Source organism: Acartia tonsa, chromosome 3 (assembly GCF_053477335.1).
Source record: "Acartia tonsa isolate MP-2025a chromosome 3, ASM5347733v1, whole genome shotgun sequence".
Classification (NCBI taxonomy): domain Eukaryota; kingdom Metazoa; phylum Arthropoda; class Copepoda; order Calanoida; family Acartiidae; genus Acartia; species Acartia tonsa.
Genome location: NC_137262.1, coordinates 46929710 through 46954628, shown reverse-complemented (window position 1 = coordinate 46954628; position 24919 = coordinate 46929710). Strand labels below are relative to the sequence as shown.

Genomic DNA, 24919 nt, shown 5'->3' with positions numbered 1-24919 from the left:
TAGTGAGGAGGGGTCTAAAGGGTTAAGACAATGGCAGATATACATCCCCAACGATGATAAACAAAATTATCCCCTGTATAGATTACATTTAGTGGTTGAAACGTTTAAACTAACCAATTTAAAATCGTTAATAGTCCTTAAAAATTGTTGAACCAATGAATAAGAACGCGTTATAATAAAACTTTGGGGACTAGTGTAATAACAGCCCAATGTCCCCTCCCTCCCTGAAAAAAATACAGCATAACACCAAAAAGCCAATGAAACAATGAAGTTTATTAATTTTAAAAATGGCTAGAATTCAAAACCTGTTTTACCAGTGCCAAAAGACTCAAATAAGTTTGAATCGTCGGCTGATGAAAGTTTTAAAAACGTGTGAGATGTAAATTGCTCCTACGTATAAATCTAGTTAAATTTTTCTAAGATGTTAGACATGTATGTAAATTGTAAGGAGCAAAGCAAATATAGTTTGGTGGCAGTAAAAAGAAAAACTCAACACAAGAAAACTTTGAAATATAGAACTTAAAGAAAATTACAGCTTACAGGACTTTGATAAAAAAAAAATTTAAAAAAATTAGATGAATATAGTGTCAGTCTCTAAAAGTGAAAATTATTAGTGGAAGCTTATTATAGTAACTATAAAAATGACTATGGCCTACCTTAGGTTAATTAAAATATATACTGGCCTGTCATTTTACCCCCTCAATCAAATTTTACCCCCGGGGTAAAAATTTTGGGGGGGTAAAAAAAAATTTCGGCGCGCGCGCGACATTTTACCCCCCCCCCCCAAATACGAATTACCCTTCCCCTAAAATTTTTTACCCCCCCCCCAAAAAAAAAAGCTTGGACGTCTATGCATTCGTCATTTGTATTGTATGACGTTATTTTTTAAAGGCACTATAAACAGCTTCTTAATGCTATTTTGATATAGTTGGATTTACTTTGTTGATAAAAATTACCGAAAAACTAATTTTTTGGTTAGATAGTATAAATCTTCTAATTAATCATCAAATAAGTATCAAGAGTACTATCCTATTATATTAAGTAGTATTTTTTTTGTCTGATTTAGATTTTGATAACTACTGGATCGATTGAGTTAAGAAAGTTTTAGATAGGTCCAAAGATTGTTTTATGCTATTTTATTTTTAGTATTTAGATGGTTATAAGTTATTTTTCTCTCCTTAACTACACCTCCGATTTTAGAGCACCTAGAGGCTAGTAACACATCCGCTATTGTGTGTTATCTCTTTTTATGTTTATCTGATTCTAAAACAAACCTTTCCACACAAGTTTATAAAAAGAATACATAAATAGGAACACACAGATAAAACAACAAGGATGACAACATCCATAAAACCATAAAAACGAAGCTCTGAAACGGTAGGACAAACAAATATGAACACTTGTAGAATGTCAGAACTGAATAATTAGAACATAAATGTATAAAAGTCGAAAAAAATTTTAAGTAAATATGTTGAATATGGCTTAAACACAGGATAATGTTTAAGGACATACTTTCTTTTTAGAAATTGGTTATAGAGATGCTTTGTTTAAACATTGTAATTTGTTGTCCTAGGAGTCAATATTCCAGAAATCAGATCAATCGGATTATTATATCACATAAAATTTTGTTACTAAAATAGTTAAAAAAAAATCAACATGTTTAAATTGGATGGACGTACGGACATTCTTGTAACGATTATAGAGTTGCTACGCTTTCTAAATCGTACTTAACTACTACAGCAATCATCATACAAAATTTGAAATCGATAGGACAATCCTAACAGCCTAAATTAACGAAAAAAGCTATCCGTTCCAGACAGACGGACGTACGAACCGAACCTAATTATAGAAAAGCTTCGCTTTAAAAAAAAAACAACTACAAACGAGTCTTGTGATTCTAACATCTGTAAAAATACTTTTTTTTCTCTCGTTAAGAAAAAAGGTAGAAATACATAATACATATTCAATTCGGGTAAAAAAATGTAAGAGCGACAAAATCAAGTTTTATGTAAAAATGTAATGCAGTTTCTCGTATTCGTTCGAAACCGATTATATCCGGTGAATTAGAACCGGTTTTCATTCATACGAAAAAGTTATGTCTAGCATCGTAATATATTCAGTTTTCTACGAATATAATCATAAGATTTAAACCATTTTTTGGCCATTCCTTATGTTGAAATAAAATTTAAAAAAAATTATTGGGTTTTATTTTCAGGACCACGAGTACTGCAACACTCAGCCAGCGTTCCGTGGCCTGGATGATGGACTAAAGAAGGCTTTCTGTCAGATGTCCACTGCCTCTACTATTCATACCTCACATGGAGCTTCCCTGCAAACTGTGCTTAATCAAGGTAGATATTCTACTTTCTATCTATATCTATCTATCCATTTTTTATGCTAAAAGGACTTTTTTTAACTATCTATCTTTCCAACTGTTATTTATCTTTTTAATTTAAGATACCATTTGTACAAGTATTCATTGAATTATAAATTACAATATATTTTTAATAACTTTCTCTGATATAAAAATAGCCAATCAATGAATTAAAACCCTTTGAATTAATCCATCAATCCATAAATATTGATCCTGTTATTAATCTATTCTGCCTAGGTTGTGATACTAGCAATGGAATAGCCTCCAAACTGCCAGCCGCTGCCAGTTCTCTCTTCTCTCAGCTGCCAACCGCCACAAACGCGCCAAACTTTGGTGTTGGCAACGGCGGTCAGGCCATAGCCGCCGCCAGCCAACAAATCCGTAGCTTTTCCATATCCGCGGAGGAGACTGTGGTTGCCTATCATTCTGTCTCTGTGTCTGGTCATTGTGGACCTCCAGGTAGTAAAACTCTTATATAGGAGCACAGCTATGATGTAATTAGTCTCAATCTATTCGTTTGTACTTGCTTATTTCCATTTTTGTTTTTTTCTAGGGGCGATTTCTTATACCCTCCCCCAAAATAGTTGTAAACGTTTCTAGGACTTATGAGAAGCTGCACTTAAAAGAGAACCATATCGTTTCAGCGGCTATGAGATTCTATTTTAAAAATGCTGTAGTTTTGAACAGAAGAAATATTAGAGTCGAAATTGTATTTTTTTCTCTCGGAATTTTCGTGTTTTTGAACGCTTAATTAATACTTTAAAATAATATTGTAGTAAATCTCCATATAATTAGGTGCTAATCAAACAGGCAAAGGAGTGACAACAACCCACCATACTCTAACCGGTACTGCCAATTCAGAATCTTCCATTTTTAGTGTAAGTAAATTTAAGATTTTGTTCCAAAAACAAGAAATTTTGATTAGGTTCATAATCTTTCTATTATATTAGTTCCCATTATAATGGCTATAGTTATAAACAGTGTAGAGTGTAAAGTACCCTTAACATTTACCAGCAAAAACGAAAAAATTCGAAGAAGAATTGTGGGGGAAAATTTGATACAACATCCATTGTCATATCCCTGCTTATTATCTATTGAATGACCATGGGTTGAAAGATTTGTAATCTGATATTCTTGCCTCTGTGAGCATGAAAGTGTCCATAAAATGTCGGAAAAATTATTTTGTAAAAAATACATTGTAAAAAATCTTAGTGATTGGCAGCCGAAGTTAAGTCACCTTTTTGACATTTTTCTCCTTTTAAAACTATTTTGGGCTGCAGTCAGTCGATTATGGTAACTGGTAGTGGTAACTAATTTCCTACTAAATGTTTTTGGAGGTTGGCTATTGTAAAAATGTATTGACCAGTTTGCAGAAACATCCTTTATCTTACATGATATATTTATGAGGACAGATATTGAAAAAAAGGGACAGTAATTGAAAACAAGAAAGATTACTTTTGAAATTAGCGAAGCATTAACAAAAATGAATGTCTCAATTTAACTAAATAAAAACCTCAATTCATTATATCTTTGGCTATTAGTTTACCTTATCCCAGCTATAACTGAGAATTATTGTCATCTAATTTAACACAACAAACAGCTGAAAACTTTTACATTATGTTCCCTACAATAAATAAATAGAACATCCAATATTAGAGACCAACGGACTAGTCATTACATGTAGAGTAGCTTCGCTACCAGAAATGGACAGTAATTGAATCCTGCTTTTGCAAACAGGAAACTGGTCACTAGCGGTGGGAATACATCTTCACATTTAGGTATATAAAGATCTCACAAACCATTTATCCGATAAAATAAAGTAGAAAGATTTTTTTGTCTGAAGCTAAAGATCTCGGAAACTACTGCACAGATAATATTTTCCATTTTGGAGAAGCTTTACATAGGTCTTTTAGGATGGTTTTTAGCTATTTTATTTTTTAGGTTTAAGTCGTGAAATGGTTTTAGGCTTTTTTACGACCCTCTTTACCCCTTTGAGTAAAAAGCCCCTAGATGTTAGATGTGCAGCCGCTTGTATAAAAAAATACACTAATTTGATACAACGGGTTAAATTAAATCCAATCATATTTACATCAAACAAACAGAAATGAAATCGTTATATAAATCCCTTAATAAAGTAAAAAAAAAACTAAAGACCATGAAGTAAAAAGCCTAAGTTTGTAAGTTGGCACGTGTATAAGATTAAAAGGTTGTAAAGGAAAACAAATGTTTTGCCAAAGTCTCTTAATTTCCAATTGGCACACACTTACCCTTGTCAGTCAACCTAATGGATGTAGAATATACCAGGGGCGTCCAAGCTTTTTATTTTTTTGGGGGGGGGTAAAATTTTTTTAAGGGGGGGGTAATTCGGTTTTGTGGGGGGGGGGGGCAAAATGGCAAATTTTTTTTACCCCCCCCCAAAATTTTTACCCCGGGGGTAAAATTTGCTTGGCCTGAAATCTGTTGGCAGGGGTAAAATTTGTTTACCCCCCCCAAAATTTACCCCCGGGGTAAAATTTTTTGGGGGGGTAATTTAAATTTTATCAAAATTTTTTTTGTTAGAGATTTTCTATTTTAGAGATTTCCCAGGGTAGGGGTAAATTTTAAATGGGGGGGGGGGGGGGGGGTAAAAACGGGTAAAATTCGTTTGGACGCCTATGGAATATACGTGGATATTATAACGGAAATTGTCGTCAATTTAGGTTGCTATTTCCCCTTTCATGTAATTCAGCGGAGGGGATTGGGTAAAGGAAGGGGTTCACTTTAGAATACATGATAATCTGGTATAATATCCAAGTAGTAATAAATCCATTGTCGCACTATGGTTTCAATGATTTACACTTACCTTATGAATTCTCATGAAAGGGATTATGGATTGGCCAGTCAACAATGTTTACGTCGAAATTATCAACAAAGAAGTTTTGTATAGTAATAGTCGAAAGATTAACGGGGGGATTGAAATATATTTAGTTCATTTTTATAGAATAATTCTTTTTTTACTTTTTTTTTTTGGGGGGGGGGAGGGGGCTACTTTCATAATATGGGATGCTACCACTGTTTTTTGCTATTATTATCATAACACAACTTTGGTTCGTGACCTTTTTGTTGCTGGGTATGTTCATTTACAAATTTTAGAGTTTTACAGACACTTTTAGCGATTAAGTATAATAATCAAAGTAAATGTTATAGATGATTTTTGATATTCAGATATATAATAGTGGGCAATATTAAATAAACTATGGCAACCATTACCTTTCATGGGTAAATTATATGTAGCCACGGACAACTGCGCGGCTGCCCTTACTTGGCATATTTGTGGGGTTGTAATTTGTGGGTTAATCCCAGGTATTTGTCTTGATTTATGATTCCAACATTTAGATACAAATATAAACACAGACATATGTCAGGCGAATTAATTAAGGTATACATTTCAAGTAGATTGAACATCTGTAGAATTTTGTGGCTGGTCTTTTTTATATCAACAAAACGCATAAACTAATAATTTAAGCTTTTTTCAACATGAATATGTTCTATGTATTCGATCTAGACCATTAACTACAAGGTAACGGAGGGGGCTTTGGGCTGTAAATTAAACTAGTACCCAAAGTTTTATAAGTATTTATCTTATTTGTTGGCTCAGAAACTTTGAGTACTTTTATTTAAAACTATTGTGTAAAAACTTTTCAAAACATAATTTTTATCTACAGATAGGGTAATCTTGTTTATTATCATTGGAAATGTATATTAATTTATCATCAATTGTCTTTTCCCTTTAGATCCCTGTTAATATGTTACTTGAATATCTTGCCCTTTCCATGTTACAACTATAAATAAATTTATACACAAACTAACTTTCCTAAACACACACACATTAACAAATATAAGCTCAAAATATAAATATGAACAAGGATGATAACATCCAAGACAACAAGTTTTGAATGATTTTCTAAATTTCACTACAATGAATAAGAGGATAAATGAAATGTAGATTAATAAATCTTTCCTAAGATATTTTGACTTAAAAATTATATAGTGAAAAATAAATTATCTTCTACCTAAAAGCAAAAATTTGAACTAGAACATAAACAAGAATGACAACATTAATAATAGAAAAGCAATACGAAATAAGAAAAATACAAAATAAAATTGTCATGATTTTTTAGCAATAAATTCTAACTAAGTTTCTAAAGTTTAGACTCTTTTTGTATATTTACTAGGTATGCCCTAAAGGCCTCCACTTTAAATCTTAGTTTTAAAGGAAGTTTTATTAAAAAAAAAAAAAAATACGGGAAACTGGTGTGGTTTTTCTTTAGAGGGCGAAGGCAGGGAGTAAGGGAGGGGACAATGGGCAATTAATTCAATTTAAGAGTTTTTGAAGAAAGGCCATGAAAACCAGAATAATCCCGAAAATATAGTGGAAATTGTAAAGTGATTGTTGATTAAATCTAGAAAACCATAAACTAAGAAAAAAGTTCCAAGAAAAAAAGCAATCATTTGAAAATAAGATTACCAGTATTACAGACTGACATAACCATTCTGTAATTAATTACTAGAAATATCTCCCTGGATCTCTTCAGATGACAGGGAAAGAGAAAAGAGGGGGGCAAGTGAACACGGAAAAAGGGGCAGGCAGGCGTGTAGCTGGATGGGCAAGTATATGACCCGCACGACTTCCTGCCCCTTTTATCCTGTTTATTTCCCCCACCTCCCTTCTCCATTTCCCTTTCTCGTCTACTTTTAAAAAGGAGGTTGGGATGAAGGGAGTGAAATATAGTATGGGAGGGGGGCCGTGTATTTATATTTGAACTACTCTCTGTCTGCAAAACTATATATATTCAAAACTAACATAGCGAGTAACGGCATTTCTTGCGCAAGTCCCCAAACTCAGTCAGAAACTGCTAAATTATTGCACATTCCCTTTAAGCCAGTCCCCAAAGTCTGAGACTCCTAAAGATTGAATATTCGATCCATTGTCCCCTACCTTACTCCCTGGGGCGAAGGTACTTTCCTCAAAATAGTTGAAAACCTTCCCTGTATCTATGATAAGCTTCATTGAAAAGGAGAACCATATCAGTAAGTTAGCAGTGAGATCCTTTGCTACACACTGACAGATAGATAAAGAGACATCCTCCTGTTACTTTTATATAAGGATAGGCATGGATGAAGAGACAAGCTCTACAATGAAAGAAATTGTCTGATTTGAACAATCAAAACCAAACCATTTAAAAAAAACCAACTGGACATTCTATATCTTACAGAAATTACAAAAAATAAATGACAAAACCAAAATGTATAGAAGCCCCGCACACACTTGTATTTTAACACAAAGCCCCACACATTTTAAAATACATTATAAACACAATTCATATACATTTCACAGGATAAATGGTATTTTCACAGTAACATCATTTAAACATTTTAAAGGTATTCAGATACAGGGCCATGGGAAATATTTCTTCTTTTTTCTTATTTTGTCCCTTAAAAAATATCTTCAAAAATAAAGCTCTTTGGAAAAACTGGTTTTTAATCCATAATTTGTTGAAAACAATGAAATATTTTTATGATATCAAACTCCCCATGTCAATAAAGAAACTGAGATATTGATTATTAACTTTGGTCAAAGGTAAGTGGGTTAAATACTTTTGTCCTATTAAAAAAATTAAAAACACCCTGTATATTTAATCTATTCAGTTTCAAAATCTTCTACTATTTGTCCTTGCTAGTTGTTTGTACACAAATTTACAAGATATTCCAGGGGTTATAAATTTAAGAGTATTTGTGGGGAGTAGTACAACCCCCAATTAAACAAGAAAGGGAATAGTCACATGCGGGAAGAAAAGTTGTTACCTTTAAATAAACTTAAATTCTGCATCATATTAAACTTAGGAAGGTTCAAATTCTGAGGGAGATGAGGGTAAGGTTTAAATTTAAACTGTGTTGTAGTTTTTTTATGATCCGTATATTTACTACGACATTCATAAGGGTATTAAATTTTAATATGTTATGTTTTCATAGCTTTTTGTATTAGGACTTCAAAATTCCTTTTGATATAAGGGAGTGAGAGTACAATGGGCCTTAAATGATATTGCCTTAAAAGAAATAAACTCATCCTGTCATTCGTTTTCCCACAGACACCATGGGAGTAATATCGAATCTTGATTGTGTCCAAACTTTTACACCAATAATTTAAATATGCGGATTTTTGTAATTACATTTGGGGCTAAACTAATTTATCGTATATTGTCATATCCCTTAGACCCCTGTGTACATGCATCAGCTAACATAAGAAGAACAAATCGTTTGGGCTTTACTTAAACACAGACAAATAAGTAAATAAAAAAAATTTAAATTTGCAATAAAAGAGAAAAAAGAATGACCAACCTTTGAGGATTTCAGCTGCTATAAAATATTGAAGTGTTAGTTTTTGTGAAGTCATTCCTTAAAAATTTCGAATATTAAAGCATTTTATGACATTAGCGCTCAAACCGACTCTTGATTGGATTTAACCTTCACTGGTTTTTCATGATAATTGTTAATGCACTAATTATGGACTAATAATGGGCAGAATCATTTAAGTTATTGTTTGAAGATTTTCCCTGTCCCAGATAAAGTTCTCCTCTGTATATCTCATTAATCCTGTTGCAGTTAAACAGAACATGCATTATCATGATAGCGTAGCTTGGGATATGTAATCTACTGATTTTGACCAGGGCTCGGCAGCCGTGACGGTGCCTTACATTTAAACCCGTTTAGATGCTTTAACATTTTGAAAAGAGGGATTGCCATATTTTGGTCAGGTTTAGACTTCCAGCTGATTTTTAAAATTGTAGAATGTTGACTTCCTTAAGACATGCAAGTGGCTGACAGAAATTGATGTATATTGTATAATTCCACTCCTAATGGGAGGGACATTCAACCAGCTGTCATATCAAAGGGGAACGTTCTAATACGCCTTTTAGAATTAAGAGAGAGTTTGAAATTGGATTATTTGACGTAATCGTCTTTGTGTTATATCAGTATCTCTATCTTTGAGCATTGAGAATTGTAAGATAAAGGTTGATAAATCTGTTATTCATGCCAGGTGGAATACATGCAATTTGCATACTCATACTAAACATTTAGATACATATGAAGCAAAGTTTCTTTGCAAAATATTAGTTGCTAATTTTCCTGACATGATACAAATGCTTTGAATATAAGTAAACTTTACTTTTAAGTTATAGATAAAAGAAAAATCATAAAATCTTCTCAAATTTGTCTACAACTCACAAAATAACTTTTAAACTTAAGCTTTATAAATATCATATCATCCTATTTTACCCTTTATTTTAAAAATTATATAAGAAATAGAAATGACTTTACATTAAAAATAAAAGTTTTTTTTTATGTTTCTAGGCATACAGAAACCTGGATCAAGGCCTGCATACTGCACTAGCCAACAAACCTGCAGCCGCCTTTTCAGGTTCCAGCTTTCCAGCCCTCCAGAATTTACCTGGATTTAATGGAGCTGCCGGTCCTGGCAGCATGTTAAGCCTTGGTGGTGGCTCGGGCAGATATGAAAATGATACGGATTGTACGGATGACTCGGTAAGTTTTTTTTATGCATGATGAAATCAGACAAAAGGACAAACGAACATAGTTCATTTGTATATATGCTTGAAAACATGTGTATCTAAGATGGATGAACTTATTAAAACTAAATCATATATTGCCAAAAAATTATACAAGGTGTAATTTTAATAAAGCGGTTCTAACTAATTGAACTTTTGACCTTTAAGTGTCAAATGCTTTATTAAAATCAAACTGCAAATAATTAAAACCTATTTCTATTATTCAGGATGATATTAGACCCTATGCTGTGGCCTTGTACCCTTTTTGTGCACAGGTAAGCTTTCCTGGAAAGTAACAAAGCTACCTTTGAATACTTTATTGTTGATATTGCATTTTGAATAATTTGAGTGATTAGGTGTCACAATAAAAACAGGGAGTGAAAAGGAAATTTTAAAGTTAAAACAAATTAGTATAATGTCAAAGAAAGTTAGTTAAATGCGGCAGGGTGATTAGTAGGCTGTACGGATGTACTTGGGGATAATCGACATATCCTATTCCTAGTTATAAATGTCTGTGCGTGGATAAAAGATGTTTTTATTTAGTTTGACAACGAGTTGAGTTTGTGTGGAGGTGACACAGTTTTTCTGCTACGACATATTGATCAAGAATGGCTAGAAGGTAAAATTTTATTATTAAATAGCCTTAATGGAGCTGAAAGTTTGATAAAAATTTGCTTCAGGAGATGAAAATAAACACCCATATTTTAGATTTAAAAGTTAAAATTGTTATAAAAAAGCAATAAATCAAAAATATATATTTCTGCTGTAATCTATATAATTAAATTCATAATAAAAATCACCAATTAAGAGTTATATTTTCATTACACATTTAACGTTTTAACTGATTTTTTTTTGCAGTTGATTTGCTACTTATATTTTTGTCTCAAGTGACCAAGCTTTTTATTCAGGTGAATTAGATGGGTGTCAAGGAATCTTCCCAAAGTCGTATGTGAGGATTATTAAAGATACAAACCGAGTTCTACATACAGAAGAAAGAAATTCATATCTGAAGGATCTTCAATTCATTAATTTTCAGGTATTTTTGATGTGTACTTTTTAACAATACTGAATGTTGAAGCTCTTTATAGTGCTTATAAAATAATGACGTCATACAATACAAATAACCAATGACAGGCCAAATTACCAATGGCAGGCCAGTATGCATTTTATTTGATTAATGGTAGGCCAGACACTATAAAAAGCTTACAATTTCATAGCTCCTCCATAAATAGAGCCTTACCCTACATCGGTCTGTCTAAGCAACCTGCATGTATTGTCTATATCACTAACGGCCGTAACAATCAAATACGTAGATTTCCTATTTTATATTACTAGTTAAAGCCTGAATATTGTCTGATAAAACATTATTATATCTGTTTTGGATAAAAAAAATGAATTAGGTATAAATCAACATATATCAACATAGATCGCCAAATAATAAGAGTTTAATTAATAATAAACTATAATTTTTAGATTACTGATGAAAGCAGTGATGCAAAAATTAAACCCGGTTCATATCATGTTTTATTATACAGGTAATAATTAATACAGCTATTAAATGCCATGCTTTAGTCAAACTGCATAAAATTGACAACGATTTATCTTAGTCTTTTAAATTTCTTTAAACCATGAATTTATAAGTGTATGAAACGATTTTGTAGCATAGCTACTCTACAAGTATTTGTGTCTGTCGGTATGTCTGTCCTTATGTCTCTAAAGCTACTTACCAATACACTTTTTAACTTCCTCCTCCCCCTCCCTAACTTCCACTCCACTTCCCCTTCCTCTTCCCCGAACATCCCCTACCCTATCCCCTTCCCTATCCCCTTTCCTATCCCCTTCCCTATCCCCTTCACCCTTTGTTTACATATGTATTTTATTTAGTTTCCAAGCAGAGATGGATTCCGATCTAACATTAACTGAAGGAGAAACTGTAAAGGTAATTTTATTATATAAACAAATTATATCCTACTCATTATAAAACATTAAAGCAAAATATGTAAAGAAAAAGACAAAACAAAGAAGATAAAAAAGTTTATTGTTGTTAATATTTAGACTCTAAGTATTCCCCTCCCCCACTACACCCCCCTGGTACAACCCCCAAAAAAAACCACGATGGGTGTCAACCCTAAAAATCAAACTAACACATGTTAATCTAAATGAAGATTTATAATTTTTCTTAGTTTATGTGTTGCGCTACTACTGTCTTAAAATCTTATACAAATTATATTCATTACGAAACTGTAAACGGACAAATAAATGATCCAGAAAATACTATTTTTTTATCATATATATAAAATATAGAAAAGCCTTGCACCCAAAAAGGTCTTCAAACTGATTAATAAGTTTTCACAACACGTGTTAATAAGTTCTATATTGACCTTTTCACCCAATATTACACTATAAACTTTTCTTTCCTGATGTTCATATAAAAAGTTAGAAAGATAAGCAAATCTACTTTCTAAAGTCTAAAGCGTTCTTGGGTTGTGTATTTTTCTAAGCTGCTGTTCAAGATTTTTAGTGTGACTAATATATTATTTAGGTTTTTTAATTAAGAAAAATCCACAAATTGTTTAAACTATAATAATGGCTATCAATAATGATTTTTATGATTGCATGAACACTCTTTCTTTTGTTTTACTTTTTGTTTGAGAGTAAATACTCTTGAAACTAGTTTCCGATAAAATAACTGATTAGCCGTAGTTATTATAAGAATGACAATATCCCAAATCTCTGTGAATACTTTTGAAAGCTATTGATCCATCTCAAGCCTAGACTTTTTTATCTAACTAATATCTTTATACAGGCCAAATACATATTTAAAAAAACAATAAGTATTAAGGGGGGTTTACCCCTACTGACTCCTCCTCCCCCCTTATTGCTTATAGACCTATATTAAAAGTTTTTGAGATCTTTTTGATTTCAATTATCAGGGCTCTATAGCGTTATAGCGGGAAATGAACCTTTTACTGGAATCTAAACCAGACCCAAAAATAGCAATACCTCTGTTTATTTTTTTTGCAAACCATCCAAAAGGTTATGTACTGTTTATGGTTTAGGTGCTAGAACAGACGGACGAGAACTGGTGCTGGGTGGAGAACAGCTGTGGACAGACTGGATCCTGTCCAATTAACCACCTCCGGCTGGAAAACTCGCCACAACCACAACTTTTTATGACACAAGGTAATATAGATAGATAGATAAATAGATATGTATTTCAACATAAGCATACAAAATAATAATAATAAAATTATTACACATATTCACATATTTTTATGCATAGTTTGGTACTTTCATAACCTGGGTTGGCCGTTGCATAAGCTGAAAATACCAGTTCATGACAAACATATTCAAAAGGATTTCATAAGGTTTCTAGCTACATCGAATTTTAATAAGATAGTCATATTGGATATATACATATAACATATAACATATAAGGGAAAAATAAGTCGAAGAAATGAAACAGTTGATCTAATTTCAAATAAAAACAATGTTGATAAATTAAAAAAAAATTTTTTGGCAGTAAATTGTTGTAAATGATTATCATATTAAAAAGTAGGGTTTTCTTATCTTATCAATTTTCGGGAATCTTTACATTTGTACTATAGTGTTTTAAATCTACATTTGTTTATAGACTTTATAATACAGAGCCCTAAGACTTTTATTGTTATATATTCGTTATGTAGTTTGCAATACCTCTGCTCCATTTCAGTATTTCAGACTATTTCATACAGTTGTACTTATAATTGACTGATGTACTAACCCAAATGGTAAACAAAGCTAGGTTTTAAATAAACGTACAAACTAATGTTAACAAATTATATAGCAGCTCCGCCATCAAATTAAATAACTAAATCCAAGTCCCCGAGAAAATAAATGTATTAAAAGGTGTGATTTCGTTTCTGCTTATGTATGGTGTATTATATTACAGTATCATCAGAAACCGCATGCTATTTTATAGCAGCACTAAACGACTCCTATCCCTATCTATTTTTTTGTGTGTCAGACTGTATGTAGCAAAGGATCTTGCCACCTGCTCCCCATATTATTCTTCTTTACATTGAAGATTCGCATAGGTCTAGGAAAGCTTTATAATATTTTAGGTGGATTATACCTCCACCCTAAAAAGAGAAATCGCCCCGGGAAACAAATACATCAAACTGCATTTTGATTTTAATCTAACACAAAAAGTGGAGTTTGGACTTACCCTTTCCCCCTTTTCACTTACCCTCAAGTGTCTTTAGAGGCCCCTAGAGGCGTAGCCGCTAGTAAAATATATTGTGATAGTATGCGGAAATGAAAATACACCGTATTAGAAAGAGAATGTTAAATTATTCATCAAAGAACACAAAGTTTGACAATATCAATTTATATAAACTCAAGTTTTACCCCCTTTTTTAGAAGGGGCGGAGCTGCTGTATAACTTGGATAAGTCTGTACGTCTGTTTGTATTTTTAAGACTTAAATTCCTTACAATTAAAGGAACTACTCAAGGCTTTTTCGGGTTTGACAATCGAAACGACCAAAAAGTTCGCTAAAAAAATAATAAAGTTTGGAAAAATTTCAATGATTTCAAGAAAATTTATTTTCTTTTTGTAATTTACTGATAATGCCAGCGAAAACTGTAAAAATCGTTCAACTTTTTTAAAACCACAAAATCAAAATAATTATGGTTACATTTATCCACAAATTTATTCTGTATATTCTCCAGTACTGTTAATTTTCTTATGTTAATGTTAATAGCATTTTGATGCTGCAATACTTAAGGACTAAATTATCCTTGTTTCACAACTTTAAGAAAAGAAAACGAGACTTGGATTGTTTAAATTAAGAGTCAGATTTAGTTAAAGTTTAATTGAATACAAGTATAAGATGATTCTGAGTAGCGAAGCTACATTACATGTCTTATTCGTTTTACATTTCTTAAGTCAGGAAAGGAAATTATGTTACAATTCAGCTTCTGTTAACTCTAAAACTACTTTAATATCATAATTTAATCATAATAGGGTAGTTTTAAAAAGCTTCTATTCATTAAGACCCAAAAAGGACTATATATAATTGAATTGAATTGAGAGAATTTAGGGTAGCTTATATTGATTGTATACAGGTTTTAGGCTATTTACGAGGAGGTTCTAATAAAAATATATTTTTTTAGAAGAATCCAATAGAACAACCGTACAAGAAACGGTCAGCAGCAGAATACCTGACCTGTCCATCCTTGCCAGGATTCAGTCCTCTCACTTCAAGGAGGATAAATCAGGATTGAAGGGATTCGATCCTTTGTGTAGTCCGGATCAAGAGATTATACAACTAGAAACTGATCTTATCAATAAGGTAGTAATCTTAAAATATGGATAGATAGATGGATACTAGTAAATTAAAAATACCTAAAGTCCTAAATGTAAAATTCTACCGTTGTTAGTTGGTACATTTTGGGGAGAAGAAGGGTTGTAAATTTGTATTTTCTCCTCCCAAGAATCTTGAGGGATCAGACAATGGATCAAAAATTGATATAATCTCATATGATTGAAGAAAACCAATTCAGTTGATGACATTATTTATTGACAAGTTTGGGAACTGCTAGAGAGAACCACCCAATTAAGATCTAATTTAAGTACCTTAAACGTTTAAGACAACGCATGTTTATAAACCTAAAATTCCTTGCCTCATCCGAGAAAACAAATTATTTAATTGCTTTCTTTTTAAGGTCCGACAAAAGCCAGATATTCCAGTGAACCCTGACGTTACAATTATTAAGAACCTGTCCCTAGCCCCCAGGATCCAAGCCAGAGAAAAACACAGGTAACTTCTGAAGTATACCTAAATGTCATAGGAATCACTATGCAAAGTTTTAAGTCGATAGGATGATTCTAACATGCTTTTTTCAATAATGATATCATACAAACAAATGTTGTAAAAAAGTAAAGAATCAGCATATACATACATACGGACTTTCTAGTAATGATTATAGAGTAGGTATGCTTTATAATTTATACCTAAGTGTGATAAGAATCATCATGCAAAGTTTGAAATCGATAGGACAATTCTTACATGCCTAATATAACGAAAACAGCTAATCGTTACGGACTGACTGTCCCTAATTATAGAAAAGCTTCGCCTTTAAAATCGCTTGAAGACTAATAAATCTTCATATTAACTATATAACGAAATGTCTTATTTTGTGATTTATTGAAAATATCTTCATTGGTTAATTTTTTCTATTTTAATTGTATCTTGTTATTAGTACGTTACAATGGACATATTTTCATATTCTAGATAGATATATATATTATTTCTTATTTTATATTTGATACTGCTTAAATAGGTTGAAATGTTGAAAAGTTAATAAATGAAAGAAATCTGCATAGAAATGACCTACACACGCACACTTACTCAAACATGCACACACTCTAACACCACACACACACACACACTCACAGACAAATTCACATACATATATCTCCTAGAAAGATGTTTATTCATTTCAGTAAATGTGATACTATAACAATTGTTAAAAGCTTGTTATGTTCATTTTATGTTCATTTATGCAAAGTTGTGTTTAAATTTTCTTGCATAACATATTAGAAAGACTGATATCGAGAGATCTGAAGGGAAAAGGCAATGGATAATGATTTGAAATAAATCCCTTTTTTATAAACAAAATTACCCCTTTTTATTGATTACAAAGTTTGAAAACTTCTTGTTAAGACCCAAATTAATATTCGCTAAAAGTACCCATAGTTTAAAAATAAGGAATAAGCTGCAGTGGTTAAAAAACTTTGGGTACTCGTGAAATTTACAATCCCTCCCACCCTTATATCCAAAGAAATTAAATTAAGATGCTTACAAAATTAACTTTTTTATATTTTCTGTTTTTGAAAATACTATTCTTATATTGTAGGGCTAAACTTAATTATAAGTTGATCCAAGACACATTTGGCAAAATATATTATTACATCAGTGTACCATCTAATAACACCTACTCATTTACCTTGGGAGGGCGAGATCCGCTTTGACTGCAAGCGATCGTCCATGGGCGTTAGTGCACTTAAGGCTATTAAGTTAAGCAATAACCAACAGACAACCAACTGTATGATTATATGATCCTTGTCTAAAGTCCTAACTGTGTATATCAATGCAGGTAGAAGGTATAACCAACAAGGGAAATAAATCTAAAATAATATTTGGGGGGCAAATGGAGAGGTCGTCAATTTTACGATGTGTTGCCCCCCCAACGACAGCTGAAAAACACGTATAGGTTTCGTGATTTTTTCCCGAATTAATTTTGTTATTGGTATAATCTGATATCAATGAGTTGCACCAATGTACGTCAAAAGGCTTTCCCCCTACTTTGATATCTTTGAAAAGCTTATTATTAAAAATGTAAATGCTATTATTAGACGGTATTGATCTATTTAACTAGTTATTTGCTTTGCTACATAAAAGAACCTAGCTAGGCTAGAGTTCCCTACAACAGCTTTTAAAATGAATAGTTGCTTGGCTCCTAGCTTCTTTACTAACTACTCTAAACGATAGGATTTGTAGATCGGGTAGGAAGTTTTAATCCAATGGCGAAAACAGTGATTCTCTCGGGACATGTGTTAAGAACAAATTCTCACTTCCGATTACAAATTCATTCAATTCATGTAACATAGAAGAATAGATAGATGTTAGTGTGTGAAAATTATTTCCAAAATTACTATCAAATTTTAATCATAATAGTTACACTTACAAGGAAGATTGCTTTACCTTCGCTTATTTTCCAATTTCTTCATCAATTCATATTTTACCTTAGTCTGACCCCAAGAGGGGTAATTCTAATTTATATCCCATTGTCCTATCCTTTTTAAAATATTTAATAGTCCAACCCAAATTTATAGACATTATTTTTACCGAATGAAAAATGCCAATAAATAACTATCAATAATTTTGAAATTGAAACTATTCATTGCCGTAAAAAGTGTTCGATAATGTCGATATAACTAAACAGTAAACAAGGACGTTTTTATCTAATAGAAGCGCAGCTATAATAGTTGAGATCTAATGTTATCTATATTGGACGTATGATTAAATGAAAATTATAATTTTTATTCAATATACGATTGGACATATTCTTATATAAATACTAGTAGCTACGCTCCTGGAGGCCTAAAAGCACTTGAGATGGTGGATCGGGGGGGAGGGGAGTTGAAATCGACCACCAATTCAGCTGGTAGTGACAGACAGACAAACAAAGATCCTGTTACTTTTATATCAGGATTAATTTTACAGAGTAGCTTCACTATATATCATGTTTATCATAGTTAGACGCTGAAGAAATTAACATGATTTGTAGGACACAGCCATTCAGGGATTCTAAGGGATAAGATATATATTTAATAATAACAAAATACTCTTCTATAAATTAAATTATTGGTGGAATAGTTAAGACACATGATTAAAAAAAATTAAGCCAACGAATGATTCAACGTGTTTATATTAACTTTGGTTGCTAGTAAATTTTTTTTCTAATGTCTCTAGATCCTCCTGCCAAGAATAGAATGATCCTAAATATTCAAAAATTGGGCCAAAAGGGTCAAAAATGCTTGTTTATATTTGGACAAACTTACAATACTTATAGAGTAGCTACGCTAGTTACCTAGCAAGTGTATGAATATATAAATAGATGACAAAGCATAACACAAATTATATAATATGATAATGATTATCAAAAAAAAAAAAATAAAATGAAAGAAAAAAGTCTAACAGAATGAATATTTTGTACTTACTTTCTAGGTAAAGGGATATTCAGTTTTTCGTCAATAAAGTATTAATGAAAATTGACATGACTTTACTTTTTTAAAATTAGGAAGATTTTTATGAATATCCTACACTTTCTTTTTATCTATTGGTCTGTCCATAGACGTCGAAGCTAAATGGTTGGGGGTGTCGTAAAAGGTAGGGGTAAATTTTAAATTGGAGGGGTAAAATGAAAAGTATTTTGGGGGCACCCCCAAATTCGTTGGGGGGGGGGGGGGTAATCACCCCATTACCCCCCCCCCCTTGGACGTGTATGGGTCTGTCTGTCAGTATTCCTGAAGTTACTCACAAGTCTTGTATGTGAGTCTATTTTCCAGTGCATATGGTAGTACAATCCAGCCAACAATATTGATATTATTATGCTTTTTACTAATTGTTGCAGTGAATTTATTCTACAATCTCTACGCATATACCTACTCTATATTGATTGTCTGATGGTCTGTCCGTATATTATACCTGTATGTATAATAGACCTATTTAGCCGACTAATGGTGATTTTATCAAGATCATGCATTTCTTCATTGTTCATAGCAAAGCTTCTCTACATAGATTGTCTTTTTGTCTGTCTCATTGTTTAAAGCAAAGCTGCTCTACATTGATTGTCTGTTGGTTTGCTCGTACCAATCTCACACCTACTTTTTAAAAGCTAACCTTTTCTATAATTAGGGTCGGTCCGTCTGTACGTCCGTCCGTCCGTAACGGATAGCTTTTTTCGCATATACATTTATATTCTGATTATTCAGTTCTGACACTATACAAGTGTTAGTGTCCGTTTGTCCTACCGTTTCAGTGCTTTGCTTTTATGGATGTTGTCATCCTTGTTCTCATTATTTTTAGCAAAGCTCCTCTACAAGGCTTGTCTGTTTATCTGTTCGTATTTGCCTGTGATTTTTAATATCATGTATTTTTTTATTGTTTTGTAAATTAATATCTTATTAGCCTAATAGTGAATTATCGATAGTTAAAAAAGAAATATTATTAAAAAGCTATGCTACCGAGAACACAAATATTCTTGTATTTTTTATGAATGTAGAAAAACAATCATTAAGCTTTTACTTTTCTCCTACAATGAATATAAGACTATCAGAACTGCAGCAAATGGGGTAGTTATAGTACCGTAGCTACACTGTAATTTCTAATGTTCGTGTGTCCGTATGTCCGGAACGTTTGTGGATATTTGTTTATAAGGGTTAAAATTACTGAAAGGAATGGAGTAAGAAATAACCCGACCATTTTCGACAAACAAACTACTTCACTTAGATTTATTTTGTATCGTATTGATTCTGTTTTTTTTTCATGAATGTTTTAAGAATAAAAGATTCTTGCTTTAAATCCTGTATTTTGAGTGAGTAAAAAGTTAAAAACTTTGGGAAATGCATTTTCTAGATCTGCGCTGAAAGCAGATCAAACGGTGTGCAATTAATTCCACGTAGATTTCAAAAGCAAATAAGGATGACAACATCTGAAAAGGCAGAGCTCTGAAGGACAAACGAACAATAACACTTGTAGGGTGTCGGAACTAGATAAGCAGAAATTAAATATATATAAGTCTAAACGAATTTGTAAGTAAATTTGTTTCAAAACTGCTTAAATAAAGAATAATGTTTAAGGACATCCTTACATTTTAAAGACTTAATTATAAAAAAGCTTTGTTTTTTTTTAAATTCTTTACACTTCATACAGTTATTTATGACATTTTGAACAACTGTTATGAACAGTTAAGAAAAAGTTGGATGATATTTTTGTACTTTTTGGTCATTAACAACATATTTAATAATCATATTTAACGTTTTTATTATTAAATAAATATTAGTTTGTACTCCAAAAGTGGAAATGATTGCTTTTTAAAAAAAATTAGAGCTTCGCCTTTAAAGTTTTTTTTAATCCTTAAATTTTATAGTTAAATTTAAGCGGATATGATAATACCGCTATCAAAGTTTTAAAGTAAAATGTCCACAAAGAAAAGGACCTTTTGTCTTTTATCTCAATCCACTAGATAATTATTTTAATTATGTAATATGGTGTTAAAGTTTTATTGTCAATAGACAAATAATTTTTTCAATAAATAGCGAAGCAATTACAAGCTAACAAAATTTAAATCTATCCCCCGAAAAAAAGAGAAAGAGTGGACAATGGGTTGTTTATTACACTAGTCCCCAAAGTTTTAAAATACTTTTTTCCTATTCGTTGGCATAACAACTTTGGGGGAATTTAGTGAAATTTGATTGGTTGTTTTTTAGGTTGAGTGTTCAATCGTTTCAACCACTAATTTTAAGCTACAGAAGGGGCAATTTTACATATCATCATTGGGGATGTACATCAATTTAGCGTCAATTGTCTTTTTCCTTTAGATATTTATAAAAAAATATATTTAGATTTGTAAATAAATTTTACTTCTATCTATTTATAAAATTCTCAAGCAGCTTTTAGCCGTTTTTAATAGAAGAATATAAAAATCTAGGAAATTAATTATTTGGTAAGAGATATTTGTTGTATAGGCAAGGTATGATATATTGTATTATAAAATTAATCTTAATTTTAGGTTTGGGGCGCACAGAAGCCTTGAAAGAACCAACAGGAGCCTAGAAAGAACAAACAATCTAGACTCTTTGATTTCAGAAAACCTTTATTCATTAAACAAACTTGCTAATACAAGGTATAAGATAGATAGGACGATTCTTTAGAACTATTTACACCCTATGGTTTTAGGCTATTTTTTTGCCCTACCTTCGAAAAAAGAGTCCCTAAATGCTAGTGTCATATCTGCTAGTTTTTATATAAAGTATTAAGGTTTATTTTTGTCTAAAGCTAAAGATCTCTGAAAATCAGATCCGATTATGCAATTGTTTTTGGAAATTTCTTGGTGTTGTTTTAAGTCATTTTGTCCACCCCCACATTTAGGCTACGGGCGAAGCAACTGGTATAAATATAAATCATCACAATTTGTTGGCTTGTTTTACATTTGTATTTTCAGTGACGTACCAGCGAAAGTTTGTAATACATCAACGTATGTCAACGTACAGCCACCGCCTACAACAAATTCTCAGGAAATTTGATTCTTTTAAATTTTTGATAAGAAACTAATCTGCAATTTATATTACTATTATTGCAATTGGTTAACATCTGCATGTCCACTTTTAATCATTTTTGGCAGCTGTACTACTCTATGATTGACTTTATTTGTCCGTTTGTAAAACTTTTGGAAATTTTTTTTTCTCCGCTGCTATTTAAGATATACGGCTATTTTTGTGAAGATACCTCTTACAAAAGAACATCCACTATCGACCTACTTTGTCTGTCAGCCTGTTGGTCTAGTTAAAACAAGCATGTATACATTGAGAAGTAAATTTTTCTAATATCTGCTTTATTTTATTACTGCTTTTTAAAAAAAATGACCACTAAACATCTTTACTAAACTTTAATTTGTGCGTTGATTTAAAAATCCAATTAATAATAAATAGCTAATATCTGTCTCTGATACGATTTCTACCTAACAACAACCATATAATTACATTATATTTTAGCCTTATAAAGAATTCTTTGACCTGAGTTCAATCCTTAAGATAAAGATGTTTTACAATGTCAACAAAAAAATAAGACAACTTACAAGTTTCATTCTAATAACCATTTTATCATTATTTATTCCTCTAGCCTTATGATTCTATGCTTTTCAAATAATCAATTAGTAGTTTATCATATTTTAAATTTAATCCTAAAGTATTGCTCTGAAAAACAACTATATAATATTAAAGTTGTCTATACATATTGTTACCTTTTTTGTAAAAAAAATATTTAAGACCAGCGATAATAATGTATTATTAAGTCTTTATACAGAAGTTCTTTAACCTAAGTGTATTCCTAAAAAGATTTAATTTACAGTTTGTTAATGTTAATTTGAAAGGTTTTACTTATAGAACGTCACTTAAAAAAATTATAGATACTTGTTTCTCGTATACCTATTTTAAAGTTAGTATGTTTTTCAACCTATTTTTAAAAAAATACACTATTATAAGACATGTCTCGTATACCTTAAATATCCTAGCTATCTGAATCATAACCTCGACTTAAAAATACTAAATCACCTAACTTAATATTTTTACCGTTTTGATTTGTTTTTAATAATTGAACCTTTGACCTGGACTAGCAGCTGCCAGGTCTTATATTAATAACTCTGGGTAAATAGCCAATTATCCCATTTATTGCCATGAAATGTGGATATGTATTGCTATGCACCCTAATTTTGTCAGGTATTGTAGCATTCCACCAAAAATTATGAAGAATAAAAGAGCCAAAATATGATATAGGCCATTACTAAGCTGTATATTAGGATTACTTAGGCCTTTTTTTGGTTAGGAAAAGCAACGAGGCATGTCCTGCTTAGACCCTAAATTTTATTTAATATTATTTAATTTTAGAAAATTTTAACTGACACTTTTTTGTTGTTTTGAATGAACACTTGCATAACTTTATGTCTTTATGTTCTGTGTCTAGAGCCTACACTAGTACACACAGACACAAACAATTATTCTAATAAACAAATGGTACAACAGAACACATTTTTTACCTTTAACATTTATGCTTTAAAAATATGTGTTTTATTAATGGTTAAAAAAGTTGTTAAATAGTTAACTTTATAAAGAGAAAAAAGCGTTTAATATGAGACCAAAAAGTAAGGGGGTAAACATGTATAAATTTTAGATATTTAAGAATTACCCTTGAAAATACAAATCTTATAGAAGATCTTTCTTTGTTATAATAAAGGGCAATAAAGACGACAAGTTTTTTCCTATTTTCTGTTTTGTTGATGTTCGCTTTTATAGATGTAGTCATCCTTGCTTAAAAGAATACATATCCTTTAACATTATAGAGGTATCCTATAACCATACAGTTTATGGCTGCAGCCTGCAATCTTTTAGAGTTGAAGATAATTTTTTTTGCTTAAAAACAGTCAGCTAATTCTTTAATCCTTTCTAAAGGAATCTCAACAAACAAATAAATCAAATTGCACAGAGAAAATAGCTATAGCTTACATAAATATATTATCCATCCAAATGTTAGCCTGTTCTTAATTTCAATTAATATATATACTTATTAGTTTGACTAATTACAAAAAAAACATTGCAAATTACATATATGATTTAAATGTAATTTAAAAAGCAAGATCATATCAATTATTAGATTTTTGAAGTATTTAACTTTCCTTTTATTCCAATTTTCATAACTAGGGCTTTGAACTGCCATGTCTCTCTCTTGATGCTGTGAGTATTGGTTTAAAAAATATGACGTAACAAAAAAAATTAGCCAATGAGAGGCCGTTATTGACCAATGGCGGCATGCGTAGTGGACTCTCATTGGCTAATTTTTTTTGTTACGTCATATTTTTTAAACCAATACTCACAGCATCCTCTCTCTTTATATATTTATCTCTCTCCTCTTTCTTTCTCTCTCTCTCTCTCTCTCTCTCTCTCTCTATCTCTCTCTCTCTCTTCCTTATATATATTTCTCTTTCTCCACCTCTCTTCCTGTTTCTGTCTAACTAATTTCAAATATGACTGGTTGTGTGTAATGAATACAGAAATAGTTTTCATTAGTTTCAGACATAACCAGGTATTATTGTTGTTAGGGATATAAACTTCAAGTCTTAATAACAAGAGGAACATCCAAAAGTAGCGAAGCTTTCAGGCAATCAAGAGGTAGGACAAAGTAAGAATAACAGACGGACATTGTAGACTTTAGATGCTAAGTGGTCATACTAATCTAAAATCAAAATTCGAAATTTCAGCAGTCTATTTTTGATGTTTCATGTTTCCCCCTGAAACGTAGCTGACAGTAAGACTGAAGGACATTTCAAATGATAGAGTAGATTTAAAATGTATATGAAGTACATAACGCCTTAAAATCTGATATGAAGTGAGGTGGTAAATCTTGAAAATTAAAGTGGGTAGGTATTATAGGCTATATATAATTCTAATTTTCTAAGATTTAGCTTTAACTAAATGAAATTGTTTTTCATAGAAATTATTTTTGTTGAAATAAAATCAATCTTCTAAATTGCAAACTTCTTAGAAATTGGGTATTTAACCAGGGAGAGAAAGGAAGGTAAAAAATAATCTAAACCCATATCATACTCTAAGTATTT

The 24919-nt window shown here is 31.4% G+C and overlaps 1 protein-coding gene across 1 annotated transcript in view; it reads left to right on the top strand.

Moving 5' to 3' along the window:
• LOC145314919 (uncharacterized) overlaps positions 1–21836 on the top strand; it is a 43860-nt gene extending 22024 nt beyond the window's left edge. The window contains exons 7-20 of the mRNA XM_080154996.1: positions 2216–2351; positions 2612–2833; positions 3170–3252; positions 9767–9958; positions 10209–10256; positions 10525–10600; positions 10890–11017; positions 11455–11516; positions 11866–11920; positions 13041–13164; positions 15137–15315; positions 15689–15783; positions 21323–21436; positions 21755–21836. Of these exons, the coding sequence (XP_080011122.1) occupies positions 2216–2351; positions 2612–2833; positions 3170–3252; positions 9767–9958; positions 10209–10256; positions 10525–10600; positions 10890–11017; positions 11455–11516; positions 11866–11920; positions 13041–13164; positions 15137–15315; positions 15689–15783; positions 21323–21436; positions 21755–21836 (1596 nt within the window). The remainder of the gene's footprint in view (positions 1–2215; positions 2352–2611; positions 2834–3169; positions 3253–9766; positions 9959–10208; positions 10257–10524; positions 10601–10889; positions 11018–11454; positions 11517–11865; positions 11921–13040; positions 13165–15136; positions 15316–15688; positions 15784–21322; positions 21437–21754) is intronic.
• The last annotated feature ends 3083 nt before the right edge of the window (positions 21837–24919 follow it).